At 29.4% G+C, this 17,787-nt stretch overlaps 3 protein-coding genes across 5 annotated transcripts in view; all 3 read right to left on the bottom strand.

Annotated features, from left to right (window-relative positions):
- The window catches only part of LOC111619873 (mitochondrial tRNA-specific 2-thiouridylase 1-like), a 12,952-nt gene extending 9,715 nt beyond the window's left edge, over nucleotides 1–3,237 (bottom strand). The window contains exons 1-2 of one of the 2 annotated variants that reach the window (XM_023361697.1): nucleotides 3,023–3,237; nucleotides 2,707–2,877 (exon numbers count right to left, since the gene is read on the bottom strand). In XM_023361697.1, the coding sequence (XP_023217465.1) occupies nucleotides 2,707–2,849 (143 nt within the window). In that variant the 5' untranslated portion in view covers nucleotides 2,850–2,877; nucleotides 3,023–3,237. The remainder of the gene's footprint in view (nucleotides 1–2,706; nucleotides 2,878–3,022) is intronic. The other variant, XM_023361696.1, reaches the window with a different exon arrangement.
- Nucleotides 3,238–4,088: 851 nt separating this feature from the next.
- Nucleotides 4,089–11,559, bottom strand: LOC111619872 (mitochondrial tRNA-specific 2-thiouridylase 1-like). Of its 2 annotated transcripts, none has more exons than XM_023361695.1 (7): nucleotides 11,345–11,559; nucleotides 11,029–11,199; nucleotides 8,642–8,826; nucleotides 8,317–8,489; nucleotides 4,806–4,926; nucleotides 4,619–4,719; nucleotides 4,089–4,462 (listed from the first exon to the last, which is right to left on the bottom strand). In XM_023361695.1, the coding sequence occupies exons 2-7, from the start codon at nucleotides 11,169–11,171 to the stop codon at nucleotides 4,178–4,180; spliced, it is 1,008 nt and encodes a 335-aa protein (XP_023217463.1). In that variant the 5' UTR covers nucleotides 11,172–11,199; nucleotides 11,345–11,559; the 3' UTR covers nucleotides 4,089–4,177. The 2 variants fall into 2 exon arrangements, with proteins under 2 accessions (XP_023217463.1, XP_023217462.1); XM_023361694.1 differs by having other exon boundaries at nucleotides 11,029–11,194.
- Nucleotides 11,560–16,178: 4,619 nt separating this feature from the next.
- LOC111619921 (papilin-like) overlaps nucleotides 16,179–17,787 on the bottom strand; it is a 47,234-nt gene continuing 45,625 nt past the window's right edge. The window contains exons 19-20 of the mRNA XM_023361744.1: nucleotides 16,241–16,414; nucleotides 16,179–16,189 (exon numbers count right to left, since the gene is read on the bottom strand). Of these exons, the coding sequence (XP_023217512.1) occupies nucleotides 16,179–16,189; nucleotides 16,241–16,414 (185 nt within the window). The remainder of the gene's footprint in view (nucleotides 16,190–16,240; nucleotides 16,415–17,787) is intronic.

Here is a 17,787-nt window from a genome sequence, read left to right as displayed (position 1 = left end):
TAATTCATAATTAATAATAGAAAGAAGAAACAAAAGTTCACTTTTAGTTTTTAGAAATAATGTTTGACTTCCTACTTGCCTTCCTACATATATTTTATCATATTTGTATATTTTACTTTTACATATATAGATTTTTGTATTTCATATCCTGCAGAATTTATTTTTTGTACACAGTGTTTTGTATTTTTCTGTCTTGTTTTAAATCATTGATGATCTGTCCAGGTATCATAGTTTTGTGTATTGTACACTGTGTACAATCCTTAACATTATCCCCAGCAGAGCCTTACACCACTGGGAGTTTATGTATCATTCTGTGAATAAATTGAATGAATGAATGAATGCCTAACTTAAGACTAAATTACATTGTTAAATTATTTATTAATTAGTCTAATTATAGTCTGAATGTAATCAAGCTCAGGTAATTGAAAATTTCTTTATTCATATACATATAATATGGTATTTAACTTAGTTTATGGGTTTTAAAATATTCATTATTTAAAATAAATATTTATAGAAAAATATTTAATTTAATATTCTATTACTATAGCTTCTTGCCCCTATTATAACTATTACAATTTATGTGTTACTACACAATTAAACTTTTAGGGCTTATCACACTAAGTTGACAAGAGGAGTTTATTAATTAATCATATAAACTCATTTACATAAATACATTAACTTTTATGCACACAATTACCAATCTAAAATGCATTTCGGGCTTTCAAATGCAAGAAAGGAGCCATAAGAAAGCGCGAAATGCATTTTAGATTGGTAATTGTGTGCATAAAAGTTAATGTATTTATGTAAATGAGTTTATATGATTAATTAATAAACTCCTCTTGTCAACTTAGTGTGATAAGCCCTAAAAGTTTAGTTGTGTAATAACACATAAATTGTAATAGTTATAATAGGGGCACGAAGCTATAGTAATAGAATATTAAATTAAATATTTTTCTATAAATATTTATTTTAAATAATGAATATTTTAAAACCCATAAACTAAGTTAAATACCATATTATATGTATATGAATAAAGAAATTTTCAATTACCTGAGCTTGATTACATTCAGACTATAATTAGACTAATTAATAAATAATTTAACAATGTAATTTAGTCTTAAGTTAGGCATTCATTCATTCATTCAATTTATTCACAGAATGATACATAAACTCCCAGTGGTGTAAGGCTCTGCTGGGGATAATGTTAAGGATTGTACACAGTGTACAATACACAAAACTATGATACCTGGACAGATCATCAATGATTTAAAACAAGACAGAAAAATACAAAATACTGTGTACAAAAAATAAATTCTGCAGGATATGAAATACAAAAATCTAGATATGTAAAAGTAAAATATACAAATATGATAAAATATATGTAGGAAGGCAAGTAGGAAGTCAAACATTATTTCTAAAAACTAAAAGTGAACTTTTGTTTCTTCTTTCTATTATTAATTATGAATTAATTTTAATTTTATAAAAATATTAATATAAAGAATTTACATTTAAGCTCATTTTCTTAATATTATGATAAACTTTTATGGTTTATATCAAAATATTCAATAATTAGCTATTAGCTCATCTAATCTTCTTTTTTTTTTTTGCTTCTTGACATTGGTTCTGTTGCCTACAGCTAATCATTTTGTCTAGTAATTAACTGATAAATAAGTAAAATGTATAGAAACATTGCTGCAATTTCTTATCTGATGGTTATGGCTTTGTTCAAAATTTTTGTAGAGTTTAGAATTTTGACAAATACAATGAAAATATTATTAGCTTTAAAAATATTTGTGATTTTTCATAAATTTAATTGTATTACACTCAATAAATTTTGAAAAAATATTGATTTAGAAGTTCCAGTGCAATTTGAATACATTTTTTTTTTGTACTCTGTTATATGAACACTAAGAGAACCTTTTAATTATACCCATCAAGGATTCTTCAATCAAGCTCATAATGGCTAGGTGGTGAGGAAAAAAGCCATACAAATTTGAGACAGCCTACCCCAGAAAATTCTTGGGGTTATTTGACAGTCTGAATCCAATTCTAGGTCCACAAGAGCATTAGGAAGATGCTTCTTTACCTTGGCTTTCAAGTTTGAATACATCTCAAGAGAGAGAATTTATTTGATGAAAATTTTTATCAATATGGTTTAATTTAAATTATAAAAAATACTAATGATTACAATAATTATTTTTATATTAATATAATAAAAATCATATGAGATTTTAAATAAACTGTTAAAGGAAATAAATGTTATTCGATATATTTATGCATTTTAACATTTATATGTTATTCAGATATATTATTAATGGACTATATCCATAACAGGAGGAATATATGTACAGTACAGGGTGCTCACTTTAACATTTATCCAGGCATAAAAGAAATCTTTTGAAGTCTTCTGAATGGGGAGATTCTTAAGTAAAGGTGGGGAAAGCCTATAAAAGGCCAACTCTGACAACAGTTGATTGTGTTCCAGTGATTGAAAATGGCGTTTAGTCTTCAAAAGATTTTTTTTTGTATAAGTTTTCTATATTGTACAATTTTATACTTTTAAATATAAAATTCGTTAATTACTCCAATATCCATTATTTTGGTTTCACAGATTTATAATGTAACTGTTATGTTACATAGATAATTACAAAATATGAACCTTTAGTACTAACAACAATAAACTAAAATAAACATTTACAAACAAACCTGAATACTCCATTCCAATATTGTTTAACAAAATTCACCTCTCGAAAAGGTATGCCGACAACTCTGCAAACGTATCGAGCATCTTCACTGTCTTTATCTGCTAAACATTGACCCGTCTCGTCAATGACATCCCAATTTCTCATGAAAACACCAATTACTTCATAACCTGCACTGAAACACATTTTATATAACTTAACTCTGTAAATGCCTATATTCAATTATTACTGAAACACGTTAATGATATATCATGTATATTTATAACTTAATATATAATTACTGATAATTTGATTTAAAAAAATAAAAGTTAAATAAGAACCTTTCTTCTTGAGCAAATGAGCGGCCACACCACTGTCCAAACCTCCAGAAACTGCGCAAGCAATCTTTCTAATTTTCATTTTTATTCATTTGTAAGCTTAATTATTTAATTCAAATCTTAATTTCGTTACCATAAATATATTTGCACCGAAATTCCATAGATATTTATTTATGTTATGAAATAACACGTGCTTCTACAGCATCCTTACTCGCGGAATAATTTGAATTCTGGCCACGAGAGGCGCTACAACATTGGCTTTCTATAAATGTATTTTATTTTATTTTATTTTTAAATAAATAAACACGACATAACTGCTTTCTTCCTTCTTTTTATAAGTAGCAGAACAATAATAAAGACANCTCTGGAACAAATTAATCAAATTCCCATAAATACTACGGTAAATCGATAATCAATTAATGAACAATTTGGATAACGAACAAAGTCTTGGAATGGATTATGTTCGTTAACCGATCACTTACTGTATTTTGAATTATCTAACAAAAGTTTGGAAATATTACATTCTAAACCTAAATTTACATTTGTCATAATGTCATCATTTTTGCTATAAAAATGATGTAAATTGTTATAATTTATTAAAGTCTATCAATATGTTTCATGATAAACTATCATTAGAGAATAAACTGTACAATATTTTAAATATCATATACAAAGAGTAATAGGTACAAGAAAGTAACAAAACTAGTCAAAAATATGATATACAGTATAAAAGAAATCTCTCTTCTACTTCAACAAATTGCCCAAATTGAAGAGAGGGATTTCTTTTATACAATGGGTTATTTTTTATTTTATATTATATTTTTCTGTTTAATTTGTGTTGAATGGTAACTTTGCTTTATGTTGTGCACCTGGTAATGATTACCCATAAATACATATATTTTAATATATGCTAGAATGAACAGATTCTATAAGAAATGAGATTCTTGAACCAAATACATTTGTTCTAGTATACCCACCGTATTTTGTTATCTTATAAACACATTTTAAGTTGTTCTATGATGCATCTTTTCTAGTTATTTAAAACTTTATTCTATGAAATGATGCCACTTACTATTTTTAAATTAATATTTTTGAAATTTTTTGTCTTAAAGTAAAACCATTTTGAAATATTTTATGTTTTCATCTTATTATAATATCTCACCAGTTGTACAAACATCTAATGTAACCAAATATTTGGTATTTTAGATATACCTGTCCAGGTGTAAGAGCTCTCTGGGGATTTTCAAATTTAATGAATAATTTATCATCTTCAATTACATCCACTTGACATTTCTCAAGAGGATATCTGTATCCTTGTTGAGTTCTTATTTTACATTTTAATTTCTTAGTTCTTAGTAAATCTTCTGGTACTCTGTTAATCCAATATGGATTCTCAACAATAATAGTATCACAATATAAGCTAGGATGATCACCACCAGGTGCCTGTAATAAAAATATAATATATAAATAATTAAAATTATGTTCTAATGAAAAATATTCTGCTTTAATCTAAAAATTAGGTTTATAAATGTTTGTATTTGAAGCTTTATAGTAAAAATAGTAATTAATTAAAAATAAATTGTTTCATATTTTACTTGCCACTAAAATATCTTGTGATAATGGATTCTTTTCTGCAACAAAATATGCAACTTTACAACCAGGCAACAAACATCTTTGGCCTAATGTCCATTGATGAATACCTAAATTGTTGCATATATAAATATTAGAGGTTTGTAAAAGTGTTTTAAAGTAAGTTAGTCATTAAGTAAAAATTGCAATAACTAACCTGTATGCTGTCCAACAATGGAACCTGTTTCAATATCAATAAAGTTTCCAACTGATGGTTCTATGTAATCATTAATAAATTTCTGGAAATTTCTTTTTCCAATGAAACAGATGCCGGTGCTCTAAAAATACTGAATAATTATCATCAATGTCATAATTAGAAACAACAAATTATATTGCATATCAAAAACTAGATATAATTTTTAAAATAATTCATCCTTACATAAAGAAAAATTAAATTAAGTAAGATTTAATTATCTATATAAATAAAAATGTATATGTTCATTTGCTCAAAATCTTAAATCTCTGAAACTTCTACACTGATTGCTTTGAAATTTTGAAACAATGTTGCATTTGAATACATGCATGTTTTTATATTATATAGATGTCGAATTCCCCCCGTGGGTTAGAGGGACAGGATTAAGGCTTACCGTAAAGAACTCTGCTTCTATTATACTATTTTAGATGTGGTTTTTTGCATTTTTGATTGCATTTTAATAGGGTATGTCAAGAGAATGTACACTAAGAAGGAATTTTTCAAAATTCTCCCTTGTGGGGAGTGTTATACATTTATAATAGATTTTGAGCCACAGCAACGTGTGGCTGGGTACAGCTAGTAGACTATAAAAAGATTGTTTTAGTAAAGATTTATAAAATTGTTATTTATTTATATATTGCATTGAGATTTTGTTATGAGATATTGTAATAAGATTTTATAATTCAAGTTATTTAATTAATAAGAAAATGAATGTTGTAAATTGTTATTTCAATTTCAGAAACAGTGATTAATTTTTAAACTATGACTAAAATAAATTTTGACAGAATGAATTAGCACATGTTGATCTTACGGATATACAAGACTTGCCTGAATTTTGTCCATTATGGTGGATATAATCCATAATGGAATCAGTATGGGTGAAGGATGAGGCATGAGGAAAACCTGTAAAAATTTTGAGGATCTTTACAGGTCTATGAACCTGATTCTTAAAATTTATGTGAAATAATATATTGCTGAATATTCATCTAATTAAAAAGTTTTTAGAATATGCCACAAAATAATTTAAAAGTTTTTGGTTAAATTTCCAAGATAAAATTATAATTCTGAAAATATTAAATGTTAATTTCATAGAAGGTCAATCACAAATATACTAATATTCAAAATATAGAGTTATTCAACATTGGTAATTGTTGATATACAGTGGTACCTCAGTATACGTCTGCTTTAGAATATGTCCAATTTGGAATACGTCCTGTTTGGACGAAACAAATTTTGTTCGGTATACGACTTAATTCAATTATACTCGCCATCTACGAACAAGTAGCACTATCAGTGTATTAGACCAGACTACACGTTCTCTGTGCCACAGTTTATAACTTTGTTAAATTTCTTTTTATTTTAATTTGTAAATAAAATATTATTTTTATTAATCATGAATTGCAAAAAGGCAACAGAAAAATAAAAAAATGACTAGAATCACAATGGAACTGAAAAAAGAGATTGTTGAGGAATATGAAGGTGGCATGCATGTTCGAGATTTAACTGTTGCATACCATATTCTGAGAACGATAATATCGACAATCATGAAAAGTAAAGACATTATTAAATCTGCTAACGTTGCGAAAGGGGTTAAATCAATTTCTAAACAGAGATCGAAGACATTAAATCATGTTGAGAAATTGCTTTTGCTTTGGATAACTGAAAAACAGTGTACTGGCAACATCATATCAGAAGCAATTATTTGTGAGAAAGCTAAAAAGATACATGCTGATCTCATAAAAAATCAAGCAGGAACTAGACAGGAAAGTGAGGTGTTTAAAGCCACCCATTTTTTTTTTTACATGAGAACGAATTAATCATTTTTACACTACTTCTTTTGGGAAAGGTTGGTTTGGTATACGTCCTATTCGGTATAAGTCCAAACACCAGGAACGGATTAAGATCGTATACCGAGGTTCCACTGTATATTTAAAAAATTATTACTGTTTAATAGTGATATTTAATCTTATTAAGAACATTGCTAATATATTAATTAGTATTAATAGTTTCTCTTGTTATGATTATCTTCATCCTCAATTATTAATCACAAACAATAGAAACAAGTATTGATGTTCTTAGTAGTTTATCATTTAAGGTTCAGAATTTATCCACTACTCTTTAATCAGAATGATGTTTGTTTTCTTTCATTTCTTTTCTTTTTTTATATAAATAGTCTACATAGTGTATATAACAAAATTATGAACTTACTACTCCTTGGTTATAGTGTTATCCATTATACTGCAGATTGATTTTTTTCCTGGAAATTTTAACATTAAGAAAAACATGCATTTTAACATATTGCACTTGCTACTTGTATATCACTAAATACATGTTAGAATCTGTTAGTTGTATATACATGACCAACTATTTTTCCCATTGCTCTTTTTAATTTTGTAACTAATTACTCTATCTGTCATACACAATAGTATATTACATAAAAAGTTGGCAATAACTGTCAATATTAACAGCTTTGCCAACTTAAATAGTATGGTACATTGCATATAACATACAAGAACTGTCATGTAAAACCTGTGCTCTGGCAAATTCACTGATATCAAATTTTTCTTGTCGTCACTTTGACCCCACTGTATCTCAAAAACAGTGTAATAAAAACAAAGTCAAGGACCCTAGTTTTTATTACATATTTGGATTCCTCATCACAATCTATGGAAAATGGCAAAATCAAGCCATCAAATTTTGAGATTGAATGCAATTTTGTAAGCATACAGAAGCTTTGCTAACACTCTACCTCAAATATTATAAATGAAACAATGTTTATGATGGTAATAGTACAAATATTAAATGGAGTAATTAGTCAATTACAGAATTAATAATTTTGAGAAGAATTAAAATATCTTATAACTCAAAACAGCATCCTCATACAAACTTTGCAATATAATTGAAGATCAGTTTATTAACATGTTCACGCTGTTACAAGGCACATGTGACTTGCATGGACATGTCTAATTAGGGCAACAGACATAATTGCTTGTTTTTCCGTAGGGCGGCGCATATGTTTTGATAACATAATTCTACAAACATCATACTTGATATATCAATATTATTTTATTACATGCAATAAAATATATTAATTTAATAGTATGAAGCATGGATGACTCGTGCCGCCCTGTATTAAAATAGACTATGAGTCACCCGTGACTCGTAATGCCCAGCAGCTGCCTAAACATTTATCTACTGATGCCGTGAACGTGTGAAATATAGATGGGAAGAGGGCCAAGTCAATTAATGCATCAGACTACTGTTCTGTGAGATGCAGGACTAGGTCCAGGCAAGCAAACAGTCTTTTCATTGGCAGTGTGTTTCAGATATGTCTAGCTCCATCCCTCACCACCTTGTTATTCCCATTGTGTGGGTCTGGCCAAACCCATGATCAGCATGGAAAAAGGCTATCTTAGTGCCCACAGTGCAGAAAGAGTTAAAAATGGAAAACAAAATGTAATATGATTATCATCACCTTTTTCTTTTTTAGTATCTTCGTTAGTGAAATTTCAGAAGCAATTTTTTGAACATCTTTCCTCATTAATCCACCAACTGGAAAGAGAGACTTCTGAAGTGCTTCTTGAGGTATCTGTGATAAAAATAATGTTTGATCTCGAAAGTCATCGACCGCCCGTAATAATCTTGCACCTAAAAATATATTATATTTGGTGTCAATAAACAATAAAATATATTTGAAGATTTGTAAAAATTATTTATAATTTATTTTTGTATCATATTAAATATATAGTAATATGGAATGAAAATAGTAAGTTCTAAATTTATATACATTTTATAAATACCTTTATGAGGATCATAATTTTCAAGATCTTCTCCAAAACTAGTCTGTGCATAATGACCTGTTGCAATAGCATCCACTTTAAGTTGATTAATCATATACTTCCAAAAAATACCAAATTTAATTCTTTTATTGCATAAAACATCTGGATTTGGTGTTATGCCTTTTTTATACTCATCAATCATTTCACTAAATTCAAAAATATAGAAATTTAAATTATTTTAAGTAGAATATTAAGTATTGTAATTTTTGTATTACTATACAATTAAACTTTTAGGGCTTATCACACTGACTGAGTTGACAGGATGAGTTTATTAATTAATCATATAAACTCATTTACATAAATACATTAACTTTTATGCACACAATTACCAATCTAAAATGCATTTCGGGCTTTCAAATGCAAGAAAGGAGCCATAAGAAAGCGCGAAATGCATTTTAGATTGGTAATTGTGTGCATAAAAGTTAATGTATTTATGTAAATGAGTTTATATGATTAATTAATAAACTCCTCTTGTCAACTTAGTGTGATAAGCCCTAAAAGTTTAATTGTGTAGTAACACATAAATTGTAATAGTTATAATAGGGGCAAGAAGCTATAGTAATAGAATATTAAATTAAATATTTTTCTATAAATATTTATTTTAAATAATGAATATTTTAAAACCCATAAACTAAGTTAAATACCATATTATATGTATATGAATAAAGAAATTTTCAATTACCTGAGCTTGATTACATTCAGACTATAATTAGACTAATTAATAAATAATTTAACAATGTAATTTAGTCTTAAGTTAGGCATTCATTCATTCATTCAATTTATTCACAGAATGATACATAAACTCCCAGTGGTGTAAGGCTCTGCTGGGGATAATGTTAAGGATTGTACACAGTGTACAATACACAAAACTATGATACCTGGACAGATCATCAATGATTTAAAACAAGACAGAAAAATACAAAACACTGTGTACAAAAAATAAATTCTGCAGGATATGAAATACAAAAATCTATATATGTAAAAGTAAAATATACAAATATGATAAAATATATGTAGGAAGGCAAGTTACATTTTTTTAGAAGTCAAACATTATTTCTAAAAACTAAAAGTGAACTTTTGTTTCTTCTTTCTATTATTAATTATGAATTAATTTTAATTTTATAAAAATATTAATATAAAGAATTTACATTTAAGCTCATTTTCTTAATATTATGATAAACTTTTATGGTTTATATCAAAATATTCAATAATTAGCTATTAGCTCATCTAATCTTCTTTTTTTTTTTTGCTTCTTGACATTGGTTCTGTTGCCTACAGCTAATCATTTTGTCTAGTAATTAACTGATAAATAAGTAAAATGTATAGAAACATTGCTGCAATTTCTTATCTGATGGTTATGGCTTTGTTCAAAATTTTTGTAGAGTTTAGAATTTTGACAAATACAATGAAAATATTATTAGCTTTAAAAATATTTGTGATTTTTCATAAATTTAATTGTATTACACTCAATAAATTTTGAAAAAATATTGATTTAGAAGTTCCAGTGCAATTTGAATACATTTTTTTTTTGTACTCTGTTATATGAACACTAAGAGAACCTTTTAATTATACCCATCAAGGATTCTTCAATCAAGCTCATAATGGCTAGGTGGTGAGGAAAAAAGCCATACAAATTTGAGACAGCCTACCCCAGAAAATTCTTGGGGTTATTTGACAGTCTGAATCCAATTCTAGGTCCACAAGAGCATTAGGAAGATGCTTCTTTACCTTGGCTTTCAAGTTTGAATACATCTCAAGAGAGAGAATTTATTTGATGAAAATTTTTATCAATATGGTTTAATTTAAATTATAAAAAATACTAATGATTACAATAATTATTTTTATATTAATATAATAAAAATCATATGAGATTTTAAATAAACTGTTAAAGGAAATAAATGTTATTCGATATATTTATGCATTTTAACATTTATATGTTATTCAGATATATTATTAATGGACTATATCCATAACAGGAGGAATATATGTACAGTACAGGGTGCTCACTTTAACATTTATCCAGGCATAAAAGAAATCTTTTGAAGTCTTCTGAATGGGGAGATTCTTAAGTAAAGGTGGGGAAAGCCTATAAAAGGCCAACTCTGACAACAGTTGATTGTGTTCCAGTGATTGAAAATGGCGTTTAGTCTTCAAAAGATTTTTTTTTGTATAAGTTTTCTATATTGTACAATTTTATACTTTTAAATATAAAATTCGTTAATTACTCCAATATCCATTATTTTGGTTTCACAGATTTATAATGTAACTGTTATGTTACATAGATAATTACAAAATATGAACCTTTAGTACTAACAACAATAAACTAAAATAAACATTTACAAACAAACCTGAATACTCCATTCCAATATTGTTTAACAAAATTCACCTCTCGAAAAGGTATGCCGACAACTCTGCAAACGTATCGAGCATCTTCACTGTCTTTATCTGCTAAACATTGACCCGTCTCGTCAATGACATCCCAATTTCTCATGAAAACACCAATTACTTCATAACCTGCACTGAAACACATTTTATATAACTTAACTCTGTAAATGCCTATATTCAATTATTACTGAAACACGTTAATGATATATCATGTATATTTATAACTTAATATATAATTACTGATAATTTGATTTAAAAAAATAAAAGTTAAATAAGAACCTTTCTTCTTGAGCAAATGAGCGGCCACACCACTGTCCAAACCTCCAGAAACTGCGCAAGCAATCTTTCTAATTTTCATTTTTATTCATTTGTAAGCTTAATTATTTAATTCAAATCTTAATTTCGTTACCATAAATATATTTGCACCGAAATTCCATAGATATTTATTTATGTTATGAAATAACACGTGCTTCTACAGCATCCTTACTCGCGGAATAATTTGAATTCTGGCCACGAGAGGCGCTACAACATTGGCTTTCTATAAATGTATTTTATTTTATTTTATTTTTAAATAAATAAACACGACATAACTGCTTTCTTCCTTCTTTTTATAAGTAGCAGAACAATAATAAAGACAAAAAGTTAACGGTAACTTTAAATCAGTTTGAAAAACTCTCTGGCATATAAGCCTATTGTGCCGACACCGGTCAATTCAAATACCTCTTTTGTCGCATCATTAGTATATCTCAAAGGACGCGACAGGGCTGTTGTAGGTTTTAAACTAGCTATAAAAATAGTTAAATAGCTTTAAAATCTAAATACTCGTATGTTAAACTTAATAGTCATTTGTTTTTTAACTAATTCGTTTTAGGACCAGGTGTCGTCCACGGAAATTTCCAAAATTTACAACTTTTCGGTCAATCTCGTTAAACTGGAAAAATTTCTGTCTTTATTACATCTAATACAGTATTTCGAAGAAATCAGTCTCCACTGTACTCGGCTATAGATTGGTTCGGTTAAGCTTTTGTTTAAGTAATATTCCGGCTCTTTCACCGGCTCTTTCATTTGTTTATGTCCCCAATTCCCTAATCGCTTAATTACTTAACTACTTCTTAAGTAGAAATAAGTCGAAACCAGTTACTTTGTACTCGAATATTTGTAGTCTCGGGAAAAAAGTGGAAAGACAAATTTTTATGACAAACGGATACATAAATCGTAAATTTAAGGAAAATAAATTCTAGAGCTTTTTCTGTACCTGGTGCATTTCTTTCATTCATTAAATTTAGTTGTAAATGACGCTGTCAAAGTAACAGTTAATTTTTAACATTATACAAGATTACAAGTTTTTCTTCTACATCCCCTTAAAAATGGGATATACGAAATCGTAATATCACTGGTTTAACATCGAAATCCGTGAGTAATATAAAATCGGAGAGCGGAATAAAAATATCAAATATTTTAATGGATTTTTTAAACTCCCGTCAATTATACAGAACTATCGTAAAAACATACCAGTAAATTCTTATCGGTTGGGTTAAGTTATAAATCTACTCGTTATTCAAGTAATCGGCCAAATATCTAGCGGGCGGGCGGCTAACGGCCCAGAACCGGTCCTGGAGAGAATTGGACGCGTTATATGTGTAAGATCAACCCGAGGTCGTAGGCTTCCCCGGCTAAACCGAGTGAGTTTGGTGCTCTGTAAAGCGCGTGCGCAAATCTGGCTTTTTGGAATCTGACAATACAGAGATTCCACTCCACCACTAATATTCGAATATACAATAGCAATTTTTTTTTTTTTTCACGTGTAGTATAGAAATTTGTAATAAGATACATAAAGCGGTTCTAATAAAATATTGTGCGATTATTTTCATTTAATTAAAATTAATATGTATTTATTTTTTTATAAAATACAAGGGAAGCGGCGCTTCCACCGCTTCTAATGACGGCACGCCACTGGTCGTGAAGGTAGGATGCCCCAATTAAGTATGTACAAACTTCCAATTTGCACCGAATTCACATGAAAAATGTGAAAACAGTGACAAATAGCATGGCAAGAAAGTTTCGCCCATTTCCTCCAAGCCATAATATGAGCACTGGATAGTGTGTTATACGTCAGATCGAAGACCAAGAAAGAACAGACTGCAATCAATACCACATAATAAAACGAAATTTATTGGTCTGGAAAAGTTAACAATACTTTGTATGAAGTACAGTAATAAAAGTACCAAAGCAACAACCATCTTGGGACTTTCCAAGCATCAAAAGAAATATCATTTACGCACATCAAAGTATGCAGTATTATAAATGTAGGAAAAACATAAATAAACGAATTGTCTAATCACCAAAACAAAACGTACAAATGTATTTGAGAGATTTTCTTTGCTGACTGCATCGCACAATCCAAAACATACATGGTATCGGAGCCATTCCGATTGGTAGAATTTTTCGCGACGCAAAACTGCACTTCATCTCCAGTTCGACATCCGGCACACGAAACGGTTCTCACTAGCGTTCATTATGTGGAGTTCTGTGTCGGAAGAATTAATACATCCGGTTGACTGCCTCTTGCGCTATCGCCTACCTGTCGCCTTTTTCCAGTCTCGGATTCGTCCTCATGGACAGTTGCGGATGATGTTTGAGGAACTGTGTGAATCACTTGCTCCCAGAGGATTGTTTGTCTCGCAGAAAGGGATGCGGACGTTGTTTAGACGTGCCAGTTGGAATGCCATTCGCTTTACGTTATCTACAATAAGCCCAAAATAATTCTTCTCCATTTCAATACAGTAGAAAATCAACTCGTCCCCGAAACATGTTTGAAAACTGATGATGGTCTGACAATCGTCTTGCACTTACCTCCCTCATGCTATTTCATTCCAAGCGCTTATCACTTCCACATCAGACCATCAGATCAGGAGCGACAAGTGACGGCATGCTTTTTGTATGTTGAAATTTCATGCTGGCTTATCGACCCATATTTTTGAGTCATATAGACCTTACACAAACAATTGTACCATTGACTGTATTCTTTTGCTCATGTAGCAGCAAAATAGTTTCCGGTTTCTCTCTTTTCCATAAGTTGACTGACAACGGTGTGATTTGTGATTAAAGTATTTATGCTTCTATTCTATTTATTTCTTCCTTACTTGTAATTTGACTTCTGTATTTATTAACTCATCAATCGAATTTCTATATATTACAAAAATGTTTATAATAAGCGTTTAAACTTTGAACCTGTTTTGTTTTCTCGCCCTGCCAGGGATTATTTTGTATTTGTTGAATATATCACTGTTGCAAGTTATGTGTTCACAGATAGTGAGTAGGATACCTTACAAGTAAGTTTAAAAATCATACACGACTACTTTGATCCGTTTCAAGGTCATACCGAACCAAAAAGTGGCGGGCTTGATAAAAGACGCCACGTCATGGCAGTTTATTTGTTAGTAAAATAATACAAAAGTTATATGACACGAAGCGTTGCTACAGAATACAAATACAAAAGTTTATATAACACAAATCATTGCTACACACATAGGTAATGACAGGAGAGAAATTTAACACTCCCCTCAATAATTTGTCCCATTTTGCTTACAGTGCAAGTGGTCTAGCACATTGAACGTGTTTTTCAGTACACACTGGTTTTGTTAAAATGTGTGCTACCATTTCCTTGGTAGGGCAGTACATAATACATACATTCCCATTCTTCAATTCATTTCTTACAAAATAATATTTGACATCAATATTGTTAAATTACTGTATGCGACTTTCGATCTGTGTTATCTCCTATCGTCATGGCCGTTTATTTGTTAGAAAAAATAATACAAAGGTTATATAACAGAAATCATTGCTACACAGATAGGTAATGACAGGAGAGAAAGTTAACAATATTGCATCTAAATTGTCGTTTCTATTTAGTTTTTAATTATTGTTCTTATAAATATTGTGATGAATATTTCTTGTACTTATTAACTATTACAGACATTTTGTTTAATCTGTTACTACTTAAAGAATTTACAACTATAAAACTTCTTGTCCTTTATCAATAAATACTGTACCGTACATCTTTTATCCTGCTAGAAAAACAGTTTTGAAAACTTGTTTTTCCAACGGATAGTTTTTAAAGGTTTCTAATTTTCAAGATCTACCAAGTCTAGTTTATATTAATATTATAATGATTTCTCTATCGAAGAAAAAAAAACGGTACCTCGTAAAATGAAATCCGTATTTTACTTTTTCTTTCTCTAATCTATTTTATGACATTTTACGACTTCAGATTTTCTAGAAACCTAGGGATAAATCATTACCAAAAATGATGTATGGTGATATATATATAACTACTCTTTTAAATATTCTGAAATTTAACGCTACACATTACAAGCATATGCAAGCTTACGTGCTTACAATTATTTCATCAACGGAAAAATTCGGGATATTTTGACGTATTCATCGAATGAAGTACACTAGATATGTCTTATGGAAAAGTAGAACCTGCCCAATATCAATTGAAAAACGAAGAGAAATATATCAGTTTTGCTTCACTTGTAAACAGGAAGACAAAATTCTTGCTAGACATTGTTTATGCATGGCTGAATAAGTCCGTTTTTTCAATACAAATGAAACACGCATTTCACAAGTATAAAGCTTTCATCTGACAGTATAAGATATTTTTTAAATATATAATTAATTAATTGCTGTATTATTACAGAATTGAAGAAAATACCACTTTAACGGAAATAATTTTGCTCCTACTCAAACTGTACATGGGCAATTGCAATTTCTTTTAAAATATCAGTTACGGAAAAAAACAAAACAAACATAATTATTAAATTTATTAAATACTAAATACATTTAATGGAAATGTATTAAAATTACATCATACTGTATAATTATAACAGACTTGAAATGGATTTTAGGATTTTAATTTCCTTTTCAGGCAAATCTGCATTTTGAATACATTCTTCTCATTACCAACGATTTGAATAAACAAATACAAATTTATTTTAATGAAATAACGATATTTTATGTGTAATAATTATATTTTACACGTTGTCCATTATACTCTCTCTAGGATAAGGCGACATTGCTGGGGGGGGGGAAGACAATACCATCGTGAAATCTACATATTAACTTAAAAAGTAATTTCCAGCGTAATATAGAATTTGAAATTGGTAAACTTACTTGGAGCACAAAAACGGCGGCATTCCTCTAAATTTTGGAAATTGTTTCTGTTTCCGCCACATCCACCATAAACGAATAGCAGGCAACCACGAGTAAAAACATTATAATAAAAACGAAGTGTTAATCTGTGACATGGTCCTTTATCAGGCCGAAGATTACATACCTTTTGTCTTTCTAAATTCAGAATTAATTCAAATTAATGAAAATATGAATATTCTAATGGCACGAAAAAAAAAAAGCGATTCTTAACTTGAGCATCGGTATTGATGCAAAGAATTAATATAACGATGCAAACCACTTTTGTATTCATAGCTATTGATATATTATATATTTACTCGCCTTTATTTATACTGCGATTTTTATAGCTGGAAATTATATACCTGACACGCAGATATATTGACACATTTATCATCATTAAATTTCATAATAATATCGCGATATTATAAACAACTTTCACATGTTTTAAGGCTAAAAAATAGGAATTTATTCATAAATAATTTCAAAGAATTCCATTTATTTCAAAGCGTTAATCATGCACGTGTCGATTAAAGTGCAAGCCTGGAAATCGAATCCGGGAGAGCCAATCCTCAGGACTTTTTTATGGGGCGCCAGATAAATTGGCGTACGGCCATAGGATTCGGCTGCAAAGTGAAGTTTACGCCTATTTATTTTAAACACGGAGACGTTAAAAGCGGCACAGAAGATTGCTTACGAAATTATGCAATGAGTACGAGAAATAAAACGAGTTATCGGATAATGAAAATACTGTATTATAAAGTTAAGTCTAATCGAACAAAAGGCGAAATTGATGCTAATAGTTGAGGTCAAAGTTAGAGAAATACTTTTGACAGAAACTAAGGATAATGATATCACTGAGCCAGAAATAAATGAATCGGAAACACATCGATAAATGGATTATGCACAGTAAAATGAGTAGTCTTAAAGCAAAAGTTGAGAATTCCGTTCAATCAGTGGCGTGCCGTCATTAGAAGCGTTGGAAGCGCCGCTTCCCTCGTATTCTCTAATAAATAAATAAATAAATATTAATTTTAAATGAAAATAATCGCACAATATTTTATTATAACCGCATTATGTGTCTTATTACAAATTTCTATACTACACGTGGAAAAAAAAATTGCTATTGTATATTAGAATATTAGTGGCGGAGTGGAATCTCCTGTATTTTCAGATTACGAAAACCCAGATTTGCGCACGCGCTTTACAGAGCACCAACCTCACCCGGTTTAGCCGGTGGAAGCCTACGACCTTGGGCAGAAGCTGCACACATATAAATATTCAAATTCTATCAAGGACCGGTTCTGGGCTGTTAGCCGCCTGCCCACTAAATATTTCGATTACGTGAATAACGAGTAGATTTATAACTTAACTCAACCGATAAGAATTTACTGGTATGTTTTTACGATAGTTCTGTATAGTTAACAGGAGTTAAAAAAATCCATTAAAATATTTGATATATTTATTCCGCTCTCCGATTTTATATTACTCACGGATTTCGATGTTAAACCAGTGATATTACGATTTCGTAC

The sequence above is a fragment of the Centruroides sculpturatus genome, unplaced genomic scaffold, assembly GCF_000671375.1.
Source record: "Centruroides sculpturatus isolate CEXI.00-Female unplaced genomic scaffold, Cexi_2.0 scaffold160, whole genome shotgun sequence".
Lineage (NCBI taxonomy): Eukaryota > Metazoa > Arthropoda > Arachnida > Scorpiones > Buthidae > Centruroides > Centruroides sculpturatus.
The sequence above is the reverse complement of the archived record's forward strand: the minus strand, read 5'-3'. Positions and strand labels throughout refer to the sequence as shown.